The 20570-nt window shown below is 37.0% G+C and overlaps 1 protein-coding gene across 1 annotated transcript; it reads left to right on the plus strand.

Moving 5' to 3' along the window:
• Window positions 1-2995: 2995 nt before the first annotated feature.
• LOC5565891 (serine palmitoyltransferase 2) lies at window positions 2996-20075 on the plus strand. The gene is made up of 7 exons (XM_001650213.2): window positions 2996-3363; window positions 3663-3863; window positions 3934-4088; window positions 4156-4301; window positions 18524-19068; window positions 19129-19391; window positions 19503-20075. The coding sequence occupies exons 1-7, from the start codon at window positions 3241-3243 to the stop codon at window positions 19717-19719; spliced, it is 1650 nt and encodes a 549-aa protein (XP_001650263.1). The 5' UTR covers window positions 2996-3240; the 3' UTR covers window positions 19720-20075.
• The last annotated feature ends 495 nt before the right edge of the window (window positions 20076-20570 follow it).

Raw genomic sequence — 20570 nt, forward strand, 5'->3', positions numbered from 1 at the left:
TGAAGCTGAAAACACGAAAAACACTACATCATAACATATTGAATTCCAATCGTTATAAATATATGGCACCTTAAATATTTCCTAACATCTTTGCAAAACTTTGCAACATTGAAATAAGTCGTGTGTCTGCCATGACGACAGTTTTCATTCCGCGTTCAATTTTCAGCTCGCATGGGTTCAAATTTTTGAACTGCTCAATGTTCAAGCCTACTTGATCCCTCGTTCAAAAATTTGAACTGCAACGCAAACTGAACGCGTTCAAATGCAACACTGCGTCAAGCGTCCCTAAGTGCATCCAAAGACATAGTTCTACGTCAAAAGCCGTTGGTAAACTATTGGTGAAAATCTTACTAGACTATTTCAAAGAATCATAATAGAATCTTTACTTTATCTGTAGTGAATTTTAAACGTGGTTTTTGTCAGACAAATCGTTCTAAGATGTTTAGGAAGTTTGATTGATTTTTAAATCATTCGTTTTTAGGGGTCCGCGGGTTGTTTGTAGAACTTCCAAAAGGGCCGCATCTCCGAAAAGGTTGAGAACCACGCTATTGATAAACAATACTTGATTTTCAATAAAAACTTTTCATGATTACGATGAATTCAGACAATTTTCAACAACTTTTGTTTTGGCTCAGGACCGATCCCACTGGAGGAGAATTATCCATACGGCGTAGATTCAACGTAGCGGATTGTAGCTCATCAAGTATCAATTAAGTGAAGGAAAATCCAAAATGTTCATCGTTTCTTATTTCACTCATTGATTTGGAACACTAATTAATTCAAGTCTTATTGTTGCCATCATAAGATTATATTCTAAGAAATTTTTTTAAGTTCAATTTTCATTAGGAAAAAAAAAATAGCGTTTCAAAATTGTCCATATAATTCAAAAATGTTCTTTACTTCGAAAACACTTGCAATATTATTCAGATCCACCTAACCATTTTTGAAAATCTCATCTGTAGGTTGAATTTTTTTGTAATATATACATTTAAATGCCAACGTGCAAATGGTTTCTTTTAAGAATTTATAAATTTTTGGTTGTTTCAAATTAAAACTAAGTTTAAAATTCAAACAAATAGGTATGCACTGCAGGTTAGTTGCAATATTCCATAAGGATTATGTACAAGTATCTTCTCCATTGTTATGAGTCGTTCCCAACTATCAATATCGCCCCCTTTCAAGTGTTTTCGCCCTCCAATTTTATATTTGAATATTTTCGCTCGCTTGAAGCTTAAAATCGCTCCCATGTGGGCAAATTCGCCCACCAATAAGCTGAGATGCAATCTTTGCCTTAGTTAAAACATAAAGGCTTGCAGCGAAATCGCTACGATTGTTTGTCGCTGTCGCCGTAAAAAGTCGCATAGATCTGGGGGAGCCTTAATGCCGCTCCAGCGTTCACCGAAATGAAAACGATGTGGGCGCATGGTATGTCACATTTTAACGCGAATATCCAATTAGCTCAAATTTGTCGTCCTAGTTCAAATTCCATAGGCTACGAGTTCTTACTTCACCTACGCGGGTTTTGTCCTAAATGGAAACCATCATGAACATCCTATATGGAAACCGTGCAGATAGAGTACCTTATACATCGAGGTATAATTGGACGAAGAAATTCGCTCTTACGAAGGTACGGTGCTGCCATCTGGAAAAAGTTTACTCTGAGCGTGAAGCGTCTAAAATTTTACCCGTGCGAGATACAGGAAGTGAAATTTCAAATGCTTATATAAAATTAACTAAAATAGCTTTTTAAAATCTTTTCAGTACATGTTGATAAATTTTGGATGGGCTACATTATAGACACATTATTTTGATTTTTATATTTTTTCCTCAATATTCTGCGGATTCTATAGCTTATCATACATCTAAAACCGTACACTTAACAGAATTTAATTAAATTATGTTTTGAATTTTTTAGAAGCATTTGAAAATTTACTTCCTATGCTTTGCCATGTAAAGAAATCGGAGCTTCACGCATAGGATCAACTGTGGTAATTGCCTTCGTCATCGCGAATTGAAAGGATACACTTTCTTCTACAAAAAAAGGAGACGCATGGTTTGCAATTTGTCAGAGTCCCATAAACGGTGTACTATAAAATAGCATATCTCGCTTGTATATTAGATTAGCTATACAAAGAAATTTGTTGTTCGTCCAGCCTTGGTCTCGAAACCTTTCATCTATTTGAGAATTTCATTCAATATTTGATCTACCTTATTTACTGCCCTTGACTAATCCTGTAGTTGATTTCCCATCCTGTTCCCATCCCTTTGAACTCAAATGCAACAGGAATATACTCTACCATCAGCTTTTAGATTCTGCTCTCAATGTGACATGCTCAAATTGGATTATCGCAATTCAAATAGTCTGTGCATTTGCATAAATAAAAATCTGTCAGAACTGCCCTTATCATCCGGGTTGCAAGAAAGTACTATTGGTATAAGATTAACAGGTTTTACATTATGAATCATCGTAATTTAACTTTGAGTGAAATTACGGTGAAAGATGTAACTAGCTCAACATGTTTTCGTTGTAATGCTATTAGTGATGTTACTTGTTCTCTTCTGACTTAACGCCGACTAGTTGAATACATGTACATATAGTAGTAATTTTGCCATTGGAAGTGATGGAAAAGCCTTCAACGTTTCAAACTGATAATTTCTTCGTCATTTGGACTGTGCATCAAATTTTGATATAATAACTACTTATTTTAACATAAAGAAATTTTACTTTCTCGACGCATCTCTCTATATTAGGCAGACTTTTCCTAGTCGAAACGAAGCTTTCTGGTGATCACAAACACGAAAGCAGCTCTCCGTAGCATGCGCACGGTTAACGGTCGTTCTTCGTTTACCAATGTGGCTATGGCTGTATTAAGGTGAAATTTGTTGTATGAGTTGCTGTTTTATGGCCACCAGCAAACAGAGGCGTTCATGTGTTGGGATATTGCAATGATGTACACCAGTGGCACATGACATAAATAACTGTCAGTTTCGGACGGCGCCCCCGATGGATATAGTGACGGGTTGCGCGTACCTTCCGAAGCGGCAGTCCTTGCTCCAGTGTCTCCGGTGTGCGTGTGTGTCGTCTCTATTGCGGTTTTTTGACTTTTCATTTGCATATATCGATTTTGTGTGGATCAGTGGTGCGCGAGTGGCGGAGCACAGAAAAAGTTGTGGCAGTGAATTTTAGAAAGTTTGCTTTTCTTCGGGCACGACTCAAAAATCGGGACATTACGGATTGGAATGACCGAACTGAAGGAAAACGGCCACGCCTTACCCAATGGGACGGTGAAGAATGGCCATCACGTAGTCCGGTCCCGGTTCCCGGAGTATCAGCAAACCAATGGCACCAAGAACTTCTCTTCGGTGAGCTGTGATTCTTTTTTCTTCTCTCTATGTTCATGTTCGGCATGAGTCATTTGAAGTGTGTAAATGTTGATACCTACTATCATCGCCTGATAGCGTGTAGGAAAAGGTACATCGAAAGTGTGTCCAGAATTAATTAACGCGTCGCACACGCCCTTGGGTTTAGCTGAGGAATTTAGTGAGTTAATGGACAAAAAACTAAATGGCTTCTCTTTTTTGTATGCGTTTCTCTTTTCGTGTCACCTGCCCCTATCGCTACTTGTGTGGTTTACGCGGTTCCCGTTTCCTGCCTATAATAGAATGGCTTCAGCAAACATCAGCCTGAACCGATGCCTCAGATGAAATTCGATTACGGTAATGAGTATCAAAAATCGTCGTACGAGCAGGTGCCACTTCACACCGCCTGTTTCACCTATCTGGGCTTTTATCTGCTCATGATACTCGGTTACATAAATCAGTTATTCTTCACCCCGAAAGTGGCAACCGAGAAGCACAGAGACGTAAGTCAATTGATCTGACCGAAACCCAATTGAATGGCCTCTATGATCATAATCATTTCATATCTTTCAGGGTTACGTTCCACTTTATGATGCATTTGAAAAGTTCTATCTTCGATACGTCTATCGGCGGGTAAAAGACTGTTGGAACAGACCGATCTGTAGCGTCCCGGGTTCGGAGGTGACACTCAAGGACAGAATCACCAAAGACTACGGTTGGTCGTTCGAGTGAGTATCAATTTGTCATGCAGGCGATAATTGATACTCGTTTGCTACTGATGGTGTTTGCCCGTAGGTTCACCGGTACCGAGACTAGATGTCTCAACCTGGGATCGTACAACTATCTCGGCTTCGCCCAAAATGAGGGACCGTGTGCAGATGAAGCTGAAGAATCTATCAAAGCCTACGGACTGGCGGCATGCAGCTCGCGGCGGGAAATCGGTAATGTAACGACATATTCTACTAGACAGCAAATAATTGCACGAGCTGTAGCTCTAATTAGCTGATTGTTGACATGCAAATGGCTTTCCTAAATGACCGCGAAGTGCTTGGATAAACTTTATTTTCTATGCGGGGGCATTTGGGGCTGAGGCTCCGATAGTCGTAGCGCTAAAACGTGCAGCTATTCAGTAAGACCAAGCTGAGGGTCGTGGGTTCGAATCCCACCAGTCGAGGATCTTTTCGGGTTTAAAATTTTCTCGACTTCCCAGGGCATAGAGTATCTTCGTACCTGCCACACGATATACACAGCCAAAAATGGTCATTGGCATAGTAAGCTCTCAGTGAATAACTGTGGAAGTGCTCATAAGAACACTAAGCTGAGAAGCAGGCTCTGTACCAGTGGGGACATAACGCCAGAAAGAAGAAGAAGCTGAGGGTCGTGGGTTCGAATCCCACTGGATCTTTTCAGTTTTGAAATTTTCTTCGTACCTGCCATACGATAAACACATGCAAAAACGGTTAATCGACAAAGAAAGCTCTCAGTTAATAACGGTTGAGCAGGCTCTGTCCCGGTTTGGGATGTAACGCTAGACGGAAGAAGAAGGGCATTCGCATGTGTGAAGATTGTACCGTGTTTGCATGCGACAGTCAGTGTGGTGGAATGTGGTGCGAGTTTATGAGATAACGAATTACGTTTCCTCCCCGATCGCTGATAACGACCCCGATGCCGGGCAGTGAATAATGACGTGCTGAATCGGCTGAAGTTGCACCGTTGTTGCGAAAGGAAATTGACTCATTGTTTATATTGATGAGGATGATGAGTAGGAATTCGTATATAGGTGAATGATGCTTGTTGGTTTTGAATTACTTTTATCGATTCAAAGAATCGGGTCGACGCTGTTAGTAGTATATTGCCGAATTTCATTGGGACTTAAATTAGGATTGGTAATCAACACCATTTTATCAGATCAATGTTTTTTTTTCGGTTTTATTCGGAACCCCAAAAAACTGTGCAAAATTTGAACGTTATTCATTAATGGGGTTACGCCTACGATGTGCACATTGCGATTGAAATTTTTATGAGATTTTATGTGGGAAAACCAGCATTTTTGTACCGTAAAATGGGGTGAAGTTGATCACTTTTGAGCGATTCTGTTCAACAGTTCCTAGTAGGATACATGTATTATCATTCAAATATTTTTAAAACCTGTACTGGTTGGATGTTAATCGAATTAAGGTACCGTGGGGTAAGTGGATACAGAAAAATCAATAGTTAGCTTCATTTTTATGTACAGCTAACGTGAATAATGTAACTCAAACTTTTTTCTGTGGATAACAAATAAGGGACTATTATACTTCAAATCGTCATTTATTCCGATTTTTCTGGTTGTTATGTATTGAGTATGAGAGACTTAAAAATTTGCGCCAAATGATCTACTTGTCCCACCATGGTGGGGTAAGTGGATCACTATTAAAAAAAATCTGTTGTCGAAACAAATGTAGTGTGATTATGTTTAATAAGAATCATATAACCCTCGTTTTTGTTATTAGTGCTAGTAATGTTACATTTTAATACTTTGAAATTGAAAAGTATCTTTATTTAATCAAAATATAATAAAAAGTATGTATATATTAGCTCATACTAATTTGAACAAAAAAAAAAATACATTGTAAGTAGGAAAATTTGGAGAAATTCATCCATTTATACGCATATGTTATACAGAAGTATTGTAAGATAATTCCTAACGATATTTTCGAAAAACACTCTTGGTTTAAAAATATTAGTTACATTTAATTTTGAATAACAAACTGAAATCGTTTTATTTTATTTATGAATATATGTGTATCATCTGTCTAGAACAATTTATATGGTCAAATAAGGTACGATACTATGCTTTCGATTGGAAAATCAGTGTATTTTGCTCTTTCACAACTCAACATAGATAAACCACAAAAAGTTTCGAGTGAATTTTGAAATTATTATTCTTTTTTATATTTTTTATACCAGAAAGGTTAAAAAAAAAACTTTTGTGTGGATTAATTCAATTTTTCTATGGTCAATTCGACAAATTCAAGCTGGGAATGGAACAAAATAAAGGAAAACAACATTTGCGGATATTAAAGCTAATTAAAATTCTCGTAAGCAGTCTGCCAATGAATGATAATTATTCTTGATCCACTTACCCCACCCCATTAAAAAGTAGGGGTAAGTGTACTATGTCCAATATATTTGTATTTATTTATAAAAATGACATATTTTTCATTGTGATTCATTCAATTAAAACTGAAATGCTCACCATGTGTCGAAAAAAATAATTGAATTCGTTTTTAGACAGAGATACAATGGATTTTTGATTGATGGAAAACAATTTTCAAATTAATTACTTTTTGCAGCTAACAAGTTTGCTTGTGTTAGTGTACGTGTAGTACCAGTTTTGCAATAGTATCAGTGTGGGCGTAAAAACATAACCTAAAACGAAGCAATGGTGCGAAAACATTTAACATATTCAAGTATTTATGCTTTATATTGACAAATGATCCACTTACCCCACTGATACACTTCCCCCACTGTACCTTGAGCTTGAGCTTGAGCTTGATTAGCCGCCCGTGGTTGCTACTCCAGTATCGCCAGATCAGCTGCACTTACACAAGGAACCAACCGAATGACTGCTTGGGACTAACAGGCATCCTCAGTGTATAAGTGCTGGTGATCTTCTATTTTTAGGCAACAATGGCGCCTGCCACGTCAGAATGCAGACCAATGAGGGAAAGGGGGAGGAATTGATGATGCATTGAACTGGCTCCCACGTAGACCGTATATTCCACTGCATCTACGCCAGTTCATGCGGGAGTGTATGGATTGGGGGAAAGGCATGGCAGAGAGGTTTGCTTTTGTGGTTAGCAGTCTGCCTATGTATCAGGCGTAAGAAAGGCGTGCGCGTGGAAGTATGGAAGCGTTGGGGAAACGGTTCCTTGTCCGTCTCTGGTTCTAGCGTTTGTTATGAACGAATAGTTTCAGTGTGATATATTTAGAATGGAAGATAGAAGCAAATGAGAGATATACAACTACAAAGTACGAGGAAAGGGACGGGTCTGGGATTGAACCCATGACCTTCTGCATATGAAGCAGAAGTGGTAGCCATCAGACCACCAACCCCGTCTGATACACTTCCCCCACTGTACCTTATAAAAACGAAATTTTGACAAAATGTTTCCATAATAATAAAAACATTTTTTAGAAATCAAAATGTGGAGTTTTTGATTCCGGGGTAAAGTTGATCAGTTACTGCAGTCAATTTCCTAAAATAAAGAGTTACGCTATATACTCAATTCACTGAACCTGAATCAAGTCTCAAAAATCTTACAACTTGTTGATAAATCGGTCAATTTTCGAATTGAATGTTGTGAATTACAGAATACACCACATTAAACGCCTAAAGGTACGCATTTTTTTTTAAATTAGGAACTCGCTCACATAAAGAACATTATTTTCTCTGAAAATGATTTTTCATCATCAATGCATATTCAAAACTGGATTCACAGAACATATCTGGAATGTATGTAATAGTTTATTTAAATGATATCTTTATATAGCCTTGGCAATAGCCGATTGTTTGGAGGAGAACCCTTCAACAGTCCATCAAATATTTCCTAAAAAATATGTTTTTCCATGGTATAATTATATTAAATGTCAAACCAAATTTAGGAACACCAAACACAGCTATCAGGTAATGCGATATCATATAAATTGTGATAATTGAAATCGTATCATAGCTCTCTTAACAGTTTATACATGTGGATACATAACTGATCAACTTCTCCCCACTGATCAACTACACCCCGAATTACGGTACTTTTGTTATTGTTATTTTATTATCATGAACAGCTCAAAATTTATTAGAACCATGACACAAATTTTGCAAAAGTATACTGCCCATAATCGCATGTCAGTCCCATGTTTGCTGGATTTCCTATTCACATGGGACAATTATGCGTTTATGGGCAGTATAGTTCAAAACGTGCCTTACAACTTTGCCAAAGAACGTAAGGTGCTTAATGACTCAGAAAAACGTTACAGTTCTGCAAATGTTGCTGGTTTAACAGAGGTATGGTTTGAATCACTTACACGCTTAAACTTAGAAGGTACACAAAACTGAGTACGATTCGATCTCTTCTGAAGCAACACATCAGGTGTGTAATTTTAACACAAACTGAATAACCTGGTATTGCTTCACATTACTAAGAATCATCTTTGTGCATCGTGAAGTTTTGCAAAGTAAAGCAGAAATTAGTATAAAGTGGATTTTCGGGATGTGTGAAAATAACACACAGAGTGTGTGGGCTCGATTTTGTATAGCTTTGAAGAATATATTGCCAACGCTGATGTGCTCCAAGGGAAATCATATTTTTTCATTATACCTATTGGTATTAGTCTTTGAATAACTCTTACTTGGATACAAGCTTAGAATTCATACTTGACAAAACAGATAGCGCCAATTGTTTGTAGCCCCAAATGAATCCAAAAATTCTTTCATCTGGTCGGATTTATTCAAATTTACGTTCTTCTGTGCAATGGATTACCTGCTCTAATATATACTGATCAATTTAAGAATTTAAATTACATCACTGATGCATTGAACTTAAAATAGAGACTTGCTTCCTTTTTCTTATTGCGACCATAACTCTGCAGATAAATCATAATTTGAATAGTTTTTCTTTTGCATATTATGTTTGCATGTTATGTGTAGATGGCAAAAGTCTATGCCCGACGCCACTTTGGAATTCAAGACGACGATTTCCAGTTTGTGAAAACACTTGAAATCCATGCAATATGGGTAGGTACGAAACAGGACGGATAAGAAGATGCCAGGAATCGATTTCAACCTTGTTTCCAAAATGGCGTCATATACCCATATTGCATTTGTTTCAAGTGATTTATACAAACCGGAAGTCCAAAATGGCATCAAACATCGATTTCCGGAAGCTACTCATTTGTCCCGTTCCAAAAATACCCGTATTCCATGGGTATCAAGTGATTTCCATAAACCGGAAGTCGTCATCTTGGATCCCAAAATGGCGCCAGGATGCGGTTTCTGTCATCCCTATTGATGGATAAACCTCACCTCTTCGCAAAACTCCTTGTGATTGTTTACGATTCTAATTATCTTTACGTTCGAAATTCGAACTTACGCTCCCGTTTTTTACGCTCCAAATTCCAACTTCATTTTACGCTCCCTCTTTTAACGCTACAATTTTTTTACGCTCCTCCAGTTAGGGGCGTAAAAAGAGGTTTGGCTATCAGTAATGAGATCAACTGTCCCCAGCCTATACCTTCCAAATCAAATCCTAACAAATTGAATCACCTGTAAAGAGTTCTGAAAATTTGTAACGATTTGTTAAAATATACTCAAAATGATTGATATTTCTCTGGGTCGTTCAAAAGATCGCTGTTGAATCTTATTTGTGGTAGGGTAGATGTACCAATAGTGGAGGTGCTAAGCACGATTGAACTTCATTTAACCGCCTAAATCCAAGAAGTGCAATTAATGTACATCTTAATGTTGTAACGGGAAGTAACGACCATTGACTAATTGAGAAACATTATTTCATCGCAGTAATCCACGGCATGTCAGTGAAAAATAATACCTCCACTATTGGCACTCTGTTCCTTTAGTTGCGGTATATTTTTAATTTGTGTTCCTTTAGTTGCGGTATCCGTTGATTTCTTATGGGATCCTCCACTATAGGAACGCTTTACCGCAACTATTGGTACAAGTAAGAAAAGTTTTAGCAATTTACTTAGTGGTATTTCATCAGTTTTAAGGCAATTTGAACGCTCTTTTTAACAATTCCGTGTATCAACAAGCCAATACATCGATTGACAGTGTTGGTTCTGTGGCTAATGTGATAAATCAGTAAAAACGGCACTACCGCAACTATATAGGAACACCCACAACTATGGGAACACTTACCCTATTTCAAATAAGCTCGAAAACAATATATAATGTATAGTTACGCGAGATTAATTATCAATTTATCCTAAGTTTTCAACAATAATTACAAAAGTTTATTCTAGTGATTTCTAAAAATATATCTGGGGGAATCCTGTGAAAATTTCGCTGCTAAAAGAATACAGTCGACTCTCCACATCTCGATGTTCTACATCTCGATATCTCTCCATATGTCGATGATTTCATAAGTCCCTTCAGTCTGCATACATTTTCACTCTCCATATCTCGATATCTTCCTTATCTCGATATCTCCATATCTCGATGTGCTTCTGTTGATTTTTCGTTCTCAATTTTCTCTCCGTATGTCGATATGACCAATATCGAAGATTACTAGATCAAAGTTTTGGGATTGCAAACAAATTAGGAGCGCAAAATGACGTTTGTTTGTGTATTACTTTCTTGGCAATGGAGTGTTTTTCAATCTAGTATTCATCAAAAATTTGTTATATGTCTCGATCCAGGGACGAAAAAAATCATGCTCACTATACTCAATTCACTGACATTTATGCCACCATCAAAGTAACCGCACCACCACCAAAATGATTGCACCAATGAAGATGGCACAAAAGTAGATGAAAAAACAAACAACGATGCCCGTACGTCGCTGGTGTTTTTGATTATCAGAAGCAGAAGCGTGTCAGTTTTAGAAAATTGATTATCATTGAGGTTCATACTAATTAAAAAATATGCTGCTTTACGGGTAATGAACGATCCGATGCACGGAATCGATGATGTTGACGCGTCTTTACTGTGCTTTGTGCAAAAATTACAACTTTCCGAAGCGGAATGTAAAAAAGTCAAGCTGTCCAGAATGAATATCATTTTTTGCTTCCGATGATCATAATGCGGTTGAGTATCAGCAGGGTAAAAGGAAACTGACAATCTTGCGGCAAGCGCTTTGTCAATCTTTGTTGCGTTGTCAAGGCGAGGATAAAAACAAATAAAAATCAACGAAGATTCTACCCAGCAAGTATCAATGTAGGCGAGGGTAGATTGAGTATTTTCATCCCTGTCTCGATCTCTCCCTATCTCGATGGCCCCTTCGATATCGAGATGTGGAGAGGCAACTGTATAAAATTTTCTGAAGTACCGTAATCCGGGGTAATCTTTTTCTTCATCTTGGCATTACGTCCTCAGGCGGCATCCACAAATTACGTAACGCTAGAAGGAGGGGGGGGGGCTAAAGCGTTACGACTCATACATTTTTTTGAAATTTTCATACAAAAAGCGTTACGGAGGGGGAAGGGGGTCAACAAATTTCAATTTTAGCGTTACGTAATAAATGGATGCCGCCTCAAAGGCTGTGAGTCACAGCAAAATGGTTCAAACCGACATTTCAGCAGGAAAATAGGCGTTTTCTCTGTTTTCGTCGATTTTGGACGCAACATGTCTTTAGAGAATTTATTCGTAATTGAGTTTTGCATCTTCTTAAAAATGAGTTGTATAGGGTAACGCTTATTCAAGTTACAATTTTGACTCAAACTTTTTTGTTTGAGGAAAATTGTAGCTGCACTCTTTGAAAAACTTTTACAAAATGTTCTTTTTAACCAATTTTGTCGAGGACACTTCTGATCTAACTCTTCATTTGGTCTTAGTAAATTGATACTGAAAGTTTTAACTTAGGGTGGACTCGAAAAATCAGTTTTTTTGTCTACCTTTTTTTGTTTTCAGTTTTTTTTTACGTAAATGTGGTCTTTAGAAGAGTTGTAGAGAAAGTAATGATACACATTTTTGCTGAACATTGCAAGTTTGTACTTCTTGTAATTTTGAAGTTATAAGCAAGTTTAACGTTCAACGCTCCGTCATCGTAATCATTGTCATCATCGAAAGTTCAAAAGCAGTTTTTCTGTTCAAAACTGAAAATTATTTGATGAAAATGTGTTCACTGTGTTTCGGATGGAGAATAGAATACAGTGAACACATTTTCCTATAAATTTTCTTGATTTTGAACGAAAAAACTGCTTTTGAAAATTCCGGAATCGATGACGGATCCTGCCCCCTTAAGTAAACAAACTATGAAATCTTTAGATGCCTGTAACTCGTGGAGTTGATGTCAATACTGAGAGAACATGATTTTTGAAATAGAGAAAATTCACTTCAAAAATACACTTAACAACTCGGAATTCGCCTGTTACTCACAAGATTTTAAAGTTAACGGCGTGCTGGATCAAACAAAGTGGTGTGTTGACACATTATGAAGAAATGTGAAACGAAAATTGTAGAACCTATAATATATTTTGCTATTTATTCACAATAATAGCAGTCACAATGACAAAACAACTAAAGTTTTTTCAGTTGCATTGACACCATTTTTTCATGTTGAATTTATATACCACTTGAAAAATCATGAAAAAAAAAACCAAAATCGCAAAAAAGTTTACGAAAACAATATATGGTAGTGGTTATTGAATTACTTTAAGTTTCATAGTAATAAATACGAGGTGACATACATCTGAATAGTATCATCATTTCAACATCTGTTGTTACACATTTCTTCAAAAAGTAGTGAATGGGAATAATGTAGATGTTGGCAAAATCTACTTACAATTTTGCTGAGTGCAGCACGCCGACAAGATTAATTTTTTTTGAGTTACAGGTGAATTGCGAGTTTTGTGGGCCTATTTTTGAAGTGAATTTTCTCAATTTACAAAAACTACGTTCTCATAGTTTTGACAGAGTTAGTTGTATGATGCACGATCACATTCACGTAAAACCGAAAACAAAAAAGTAATGCAAACTAATTTAAAACTTTCAGAATCGATTTCCTTAGCTCAAATGAAGAGTTAGATCAATGGCATCTTCGACAAAGTGGTTTATAAAAACGTTTTCTAAATGTTTCCTCAAACAAAAAAGTTTGAGTCAAAATTAAATCCTAAATATCGGCCACCCTTCAACTTATTCATTAGAAGATACAAAACTCAATTACGAAAAACTACATGTCCGAAAATCGACGAGAACGGAGGAAGCACTTTTTCCTGCTAAAATGTCGATCCGGACCATTATGCACTGGGACAGAGCCTGCTTCTCAGCTTAGTGTTCAATGAGCACATCCACAATTAGCAACTGAGAGCTTTCTTCGCTAAAGTTACCATTTTCGCATTAGTATATCGTGTGGCAGGCAGGCTTGATAAAACTTCTCTACATCATCAGAATTCGTTGACATACTCTAGAGCAGCGTGCTGCCTTTGCCTCTTTGCGGGGGAGCAAAAAAAAAATGCTAAGCAGAGAGGCAACGAAAAATGAGCGAGGAAGATGTTCGGGTGGGACACTCAAGAGGTCTTTTGAAGCATGAGTAAAGATGAGCATCGCAAAGAGAGAGAGAGAGAGAGAGTACCCGAAAAAATTCTCGCATTTTTTGCATTCCCCAGGTTTGGAGCTTGTTTAGAGGAGTTCTATCGTGCACTGCTATCCTCCCGATCTTATCAAACTTGTTGCAGTATACGATAAACAGTTGCTCATAATATGCAGTTTATTATGATAGTTACAGAGAGCGATACCGTCAAACGGGGTAACTTGCAACAGGGGTGAAACTTGCAACACAACGACATGTAACTGAATTGACGTTTTCTAAAGCATTAAGTTAAATTGTTCTAATTTGTTACACCGGTCAATGACTTTAGGTATAAAAAGAGAGGTTTTGGTGAGGATTTTGGTATTATTTCTACTTTGGTTGGTTTGCTGGAGGAGAAAATCATATCACATGTTTGATCGTATAAAAACAAGGCGGAAAATCGTTCCTAGTACCATACAAACGGGTTATAAATATTATTCTAGGTATTTGCTTTTCGCTATAGTATTTAATAGTGTACAAAAGCACTATAAAAAAGTTTTGTTAATTTCACGTTTATACACTGAAAATAATTGAAAACTTTTTTGACTACCCTTGTGGGGTAACTTGCAACAGCAATTTTAATCTCAATGGCAAGATGTTTTCTGTCGCTTGTCATCAAAACACATGAAAAGCAAGATTGACCATTTATTTGTGGAATTACATTAAAGTTGTTAAACCTCAACCAACTTATTACACGTTTGGTGGAATAAAGTAACATTAATCGCATTATTATTGGAATTTATTATTTTTTATTCGTGAAAACTATGATTAATTTCAAAAATATGTTTAAAATGTAACTTGCAGATCTGTCATTATGAACTTTTTGTATGAAATATAAATATAGCTATCTTCAATGACCAACAGAGGCCATTTCAAGACATGCGATCAATATATGATACGTTGCTTTGGTTAAAACATGAATGAAAAATATCTTATGTGAAGCAAAACCTCAAAACCATTGCAGTTGAATAAAAAAGTAGCACTTAAACTTTTAAATGGCTTTCTACTAGCCGTCAAGACTTGTGATTTGCTAAAAATTTCCACTTGTGGAACAAATAAAATACAAAATCAATCGATTTTTTAATCGTATATGGTCAATGCTCATAGTTCAATCAAAAGTAACGATTTTTCAAAAATGATGGTACCTAGTTTCTGTTTATTGTCATATTTTAACTGCAGTTAATTATTTAATGATTCAAAAAACGGTATTGATAACATTTTTGATAGTAAACTTCAGTCTGTATTGTGTGTTGCATGTTACCCCACATCAGGGGCAGCATGAAAAAAGCATATTTTCAGCCTCTCCTAATCCCAGGAAAACAAATTTTAATAAAATAAACACCACATGGCATTCTTTACGTAGCGATCAGGATACCATATTGTATTTGGTTCATCTAAGTTCTTAAAATTTTCGTCCAAATAGTTTTGAAGTTGAAAAGTGTTGCAAGTTACCCCGTTTGACGGTACATGAGAGAGTTTCTCAATTTTCTAAGGATTCAATCCCTGCATACTAGTGAAATAAACACCTACCCTCAACGGTAAATGAACGGGAATATCATCGCTCTCTCTTTGGAGCTCTCGTTTGCAGTTGTTATTTATTTCGCTTGTTACAACTTGCGATACATTGCCGATACAGAAGAGATGTTCATGATTTCATGAGTTATTATCAGGCTTGACAGAAATTCTTCTGTGAGGCAAAAATGAGGCGATTTCGAGGTTTTTCTGAGGAGTAGAATTGAATTCAAATTTCACAACCCGAATCGTTAAACAATTCGAGTGCGTTGAAATGCGAGGATTTTTCTGATACTCTTTCTCCCTTGCTTCTATGCTTACCCTTACTCACAGTTTAAAAGAGTTCTTGAGTAAACCGTTCGAAAAGAATAGAGCTCGCGGAGTTGTGATGGCACTCTTTTCTTTTTTATATAGAATTTTCCTCTGTTTTTTTTTGTGTCGCATCTTCCTCGCTAATTTTACATTGCCTCTCTGCTTAGTATTTTTTCACTCCCTGACAAAGAGGCAAAGGTAACACACAGCTCTAAATTTGGTGATGTTGTGGAGTATGTATTATCAAGTCCAGTGGCGCAGGAAGTGGGTAGGACAGGTAGGACGTGTACTACGCACAAAAACACCTGGGTAGGACAGTCAAAGGATTGTCCTAACCACGATTAAAACAAAAAGAGGAAATAAGCAGAATGCTTGAAAAATAAATTAAACTATTTATAATGCCTGTTCCTTATACATCATAGATCGTGTGAAGAACGAGAATATCTATGGGAAACTAACTGTAAGAATAGGGTCCTAAAGCCCTGTCTCAATTTTAGTGCTAAACACTTAAGTTTAGGGCAGAAACACATGTTTACTCAATTTTTAAATGATTTTCATTGGTTTAAGTACAAAAAACTTTATTTTTATGATTTTTGATTTTTTGTCACACCCTTTGGTTTAAACTCAAATGTTGGGTATATTTTGTTTTCCGTGTCCCTTCCGAAATGTCAGATAGGAACAACCTCAGTGTTAAAACTATATGCCATGTGGCATTTTTGTCGAAAAAGTGAATGTCAAACAAGATCACAAGTGTCAAGGTTCATATTTGGAACCATTTTTAAAATTGAAGTTTAAAAATGTTATAGCCGTTATATGAGCTGGAAAACTTGCTAAAGTAGTGGCAGTAACATGCTCTTTCGTATTATTAAATAAAAACAAGAATTCATTAAACATTTTAGGACCCAATTGTTACAAGAAGTTTCTTTAACAATAAGAAAAACAAATGGAACATTCTTCTTTTGTGGCATTTACAAATGAATTAATAGATAGTTTCTTAAAACTACTATCTATGGTCAGGACAAATCGTCATGAGCGTTCCTGGAAGTAATTCTTGAGATGTTTCTGGAACTTTCATAGTAATCTTTTAAAGAATGTTTTAGTAAGTAATGGAATAAGTTAAAATATCATAAAAGTAGCAGATTATGACGATTTTCTTTAAGTTTTTTTTATAGGATTTTTGAAAAAGTTCCAGTAAAACATTTGAAGGAGTTTCTGCGCGATGGAACATATTTCAAGGATTTTCTCTTCGGGTTTTTTTTAAAGCTTTTGCTATTAAGGTCACTTACACAAATTAACAAAATTTTGGCTGTTCATCAATTTGATATCTAGGAAATTACAGTGATACCTCCATGAGTCGATGTTCCATTACTCGATATCGACTCATGGAACCATACTTAAAACATAATTTTATGGTTACTATGATGGTCCCTAGAAGCAGCTTTCCAAAGAATTGCTGTTCCATGACTCGATATTTCCATGAGTCGATGGTCCCTTCAATATCGACTCATGGAGGTTTCACTGTAGAATAACTTCACTGATTGTAAAGACACGTCTATTTTTTCAAATTTGATCAATAAAATAGATTTAAAAATGATATAAACATCTAGTGGGTCACCGAATTCCGTGAAAATTTGCTAATTTGTTCCTTATCCGATTTAAGGATACACGTGTTTTTGGACTTGGTGACCATTTCCGAAATAGGGTGACCAGAAAAATAGCGATTTTGCAAAATTTTCATTTAAAAAAAAAATATAACTTTTTTTTTTTTTTTAAACGACACTACACGTTAATACTTCCAGTGGGCTATTTGCCCTTTGAAGGAAGCACCACATTAGACAACGGACTAGCACGCAACGCCCAGTGGCACAGTCGGAAAACATTCCTGTCGAAAAGTTTTTCGGCCTGAGGTGGGAATCGAACCCACACTCCTTAGTACGATGCGGCTAAATGCCGTAGTGACACTAACCGTACGGCTACGAAGCCCACAAACTTTTGAACCGTTTGACCGATTTTCAATCTTTTTGGACGAAATGAAAGCTGAAGATTTTGATTTTTCATAATATAAAATTTCACATATTTTTTTACATGAGAAAAAATTAATAATTTTCCATTTTTTCGTGTTTTGAAGGCATTGGGACCGAAGGGGCTATTGCTGTTACCATTTTTTCTTGAAAGTTCAGAAAATTTTACGTTTACTGTCAAATTTTCAGCGATGTATGTTTTTTAGTTTTTGAGATATATTTTTTTGAAATAAAAAATCAGTCATTTTTCATCAGTCCTGACCTGAGGAGGAATCACAAACATATTTTTTGGAGAAATTCCCTTTGTAAAAATAATTTAATTCCCTTAGAAATTTGCGGAATAATATCTGAATAAATTACCGACGAAATTCCTATAGAAAATCAAATAATCTTAGATCTTGAAATTTTTGATCTGATGTTCTTTTCCGAATTTTTCAGCAATTACATACTATACAAATTGTATGAGAGTTAAAAAGAAAACAAGCCAGTCTGCTAAGAATTGTCTACTGTTGAGCGGAAAAGTCTCCTGAAAATATCATTAGAACGCTTGGAAACCAAAATGTTACTTACACCCCTTTGTGTTTTAGCTCCCCAAATATAGTAACTTTCAATTTTCAGTCTGGGATTCCATAGGATTAAAATTTTTCTTAGCTTTACTGTGTACACAATTTTTTTCAACGTTTGTCCTACCAATGGTTACGAACGTGGACGCGCCTCTGATCAAGCCTATTTATAATCATGATTTCCTATAAGCGTAACATCCAGAGCGACAACACTAAGCTAGCGATCAGACGTTTCTGATTTGAGAGAAACGTCCTAGATCGCTTCAGCCTCAGTGCTTCAATCCGGTCTTTTAAAAGGTTTTATTTCACTTACTCTCTGGGCTTCGATAAATCACTGCATGGTGGTTGGGAAGATATTTACATCTTTAGTAGATTTTCTAATTGATCCAATAATATTTTTCTTAAACTTTGCCTTCTCTGATTTTTTTTTCAAAATCCTTCTCATGAGATGATTTTTCCTATCCTCCAACAGGAACCAACCCGCTGCACGTCGAGCTGGAACAGCTGACCGCCAGATTCCTCGGCGTTGAGGATGCCATTGTGTTCGGTATGGGCTTCGCCACCAACTCGCTCAACATTCCCACGCTTATCTCGCCCGGATGCCTGGTGGTCAGTGACGAGAAGAACCACGCTTCGATCATTCTCGGCCTCCGGCTGTCCGGTGCGGTCACAAAAGTGTTCAACCACAACAGTATGAAGGATTTGGAACGTGTCCTGCAGGAGTCGATTGCAGCCGGGCAACCCAAGACGGGAAAACCCTGGAAGAAGATCCTGATCATCGTCGAAGGTGTGTTCAGCATGGAGGGCTCGATCGTCAAACTGCCGGAGATCGTGGCCCTGAAGAAAAAGTACAAAGCATACATTTACCTGGACGAGGCGCACAGTATTGGAGCAACTGGACCATCGGGCCGGGGTGTCCTCGATTTCTACGGCGTCGATCCTAACGACATTGACATTCTGATGGGAACATTCACGAAAAGTTTCGGATCCGCCGGCGGTTACATCGCTGGTAGCAAAGTAAGGACAGTACATTCAAGATTGATTCAATTCGTTACCCCAACTATGTTTAATTTCCAGAAATTAATCAACTTCCTTCGAGTTAATAGTCACGCGCACTGCTATGCTAGTTCAATGTCTCCACCGGTCACGCAGCAGATTCTCACCTCGATGAAGATCATCATGGGATTGGATGGTACCAATGAGGGAAGCAAGCGCATCGATCAACTAGCCAGAAATACCAGATATTTCAGAAAACGACTCGCTCAGATCGGTGTCATCACGTACGGCCACGAAGATTCCCCCGTGGTTCCAATGTTGGTGTACCTCTTCTCCAAAATTGGGTAAGTGTAACATTTTCGAGAACATAGAATGTGAACAACATTCTGACTTCAGATCCTGTGGCACTGTATTGTTACTCTCAATATTTCTTCATTGCTCTTAACTTTCAACAGGGCGGTAGTCCGTACGCTAACATCGCGTAACATCGCCGTCGTGGGCGTTGGATTCCCGGCCACGCCCATCATGGAGGGACGGATCCGCTTCTGCCTGTCCGCGGCACACACCAAAGAACAACTAGACTACGCCCTGTCGGTGATCGACGAGATCAGCGACACCCTCGGACTCAAGTATTCGCGGAAGCCACGGGACACGCGACCAATAGAGTACTAGTTTTGTTTGTTTCGACAAACGTTTGGAGAACGATGTGAGGATAATATCACACAAACACAACAAAAAACACGCATGCATCCATAAATTTAAACTAAGATAGAAAGCAAAGTATGCCTTATTATGGTTAGACGAAACTGAACAAATCCACATTTTAGCGTCGACTATGTTGCCGCATTTAGTTGAGGGAATTGCATTCACTGTGTATTATTATTATTTATGAAAGTGTTTTTTTTAATTGTGGTACTTTTTGTTAAAAGTTATTTTCCCGTTACATTCAATAACATTTATTGTAAGATGCATTGAAGTTGAAATTGTGAAACAATACAAAATGCTACCAGCTTTGTAACAATAGGAAACTTTGACTTTGAAATCATCCGAACAACGTCCATGCGAAAAAGATTCAAAATATTAATATAGTAGATTTGTAGATTTATGATATTGAGTCCCGGTTTAAACCTATTAATTCGAAGCAACCGGTGTTCAGGAACAAATAAATTCACTAGATTGCGAGTTATACTTTCTGTGAGTGGGATTATTTTTGGACTGGACATACACTCCCGTGCATAAGTTTGGATTCACCCCTAAAAAACATATCTCTGCGATTACACGTCCGATTGAAACTCTTTAAGCCGCATTCAAAAGACAAAGAGTTATTCTTACTCCGTATATATTTTTCCAAAAACAATATTTGAACTTTGTATACTAAATTTTTACTTAAAGTTGTGACATTTTCCAAAAAAACACTTGAAAAATAAAGCTACCTACCAAAGGTAATTTCCTCAGCATTGGATCGACCAAAATTTTAAAACAAGGCGTCATTAGAATCGTAATCTTATATTCTTTGAAGAGCA

The sequence above is a fragment of the Aedes aegypti genome, chromosome 2, assembly GCF_002204515.2.
Source record: "Aedes aegypti strain LVP_AGWG chromosome 2, AaegL5.0 Primary Assembly, whole genome shotgun sequence".
Classification (NCBI taxonomy): Eukaryota; Metazoa; Arthropoda; class Insecta; order Diptera; family Culicidae; genus Aedes; species Aedes aegypti.

Coding starts and splice junctions, on each gene's coding strand:
- LOC5565891 (XM_001650213.2), top strand. CDS start 3,241: ATGACCGAACTGAAGGAAAACGGCCACGCCTTACCCAATGGGACGGTG. Junction 3,364..3,662: donor GCACCAAGAACTTCTCTTCG/GTGAGCTGTGAT, acceptor TGCCTATAATAG/AATGGCTTCAGCAAACATCA. Junction 19,069..19,128: donor GTTACATCGCTGGTAGCAAA/GTAAGGACAGTA, acceptor TTTAATTTCCAG/AAATTAATCAACTTCCTTCG.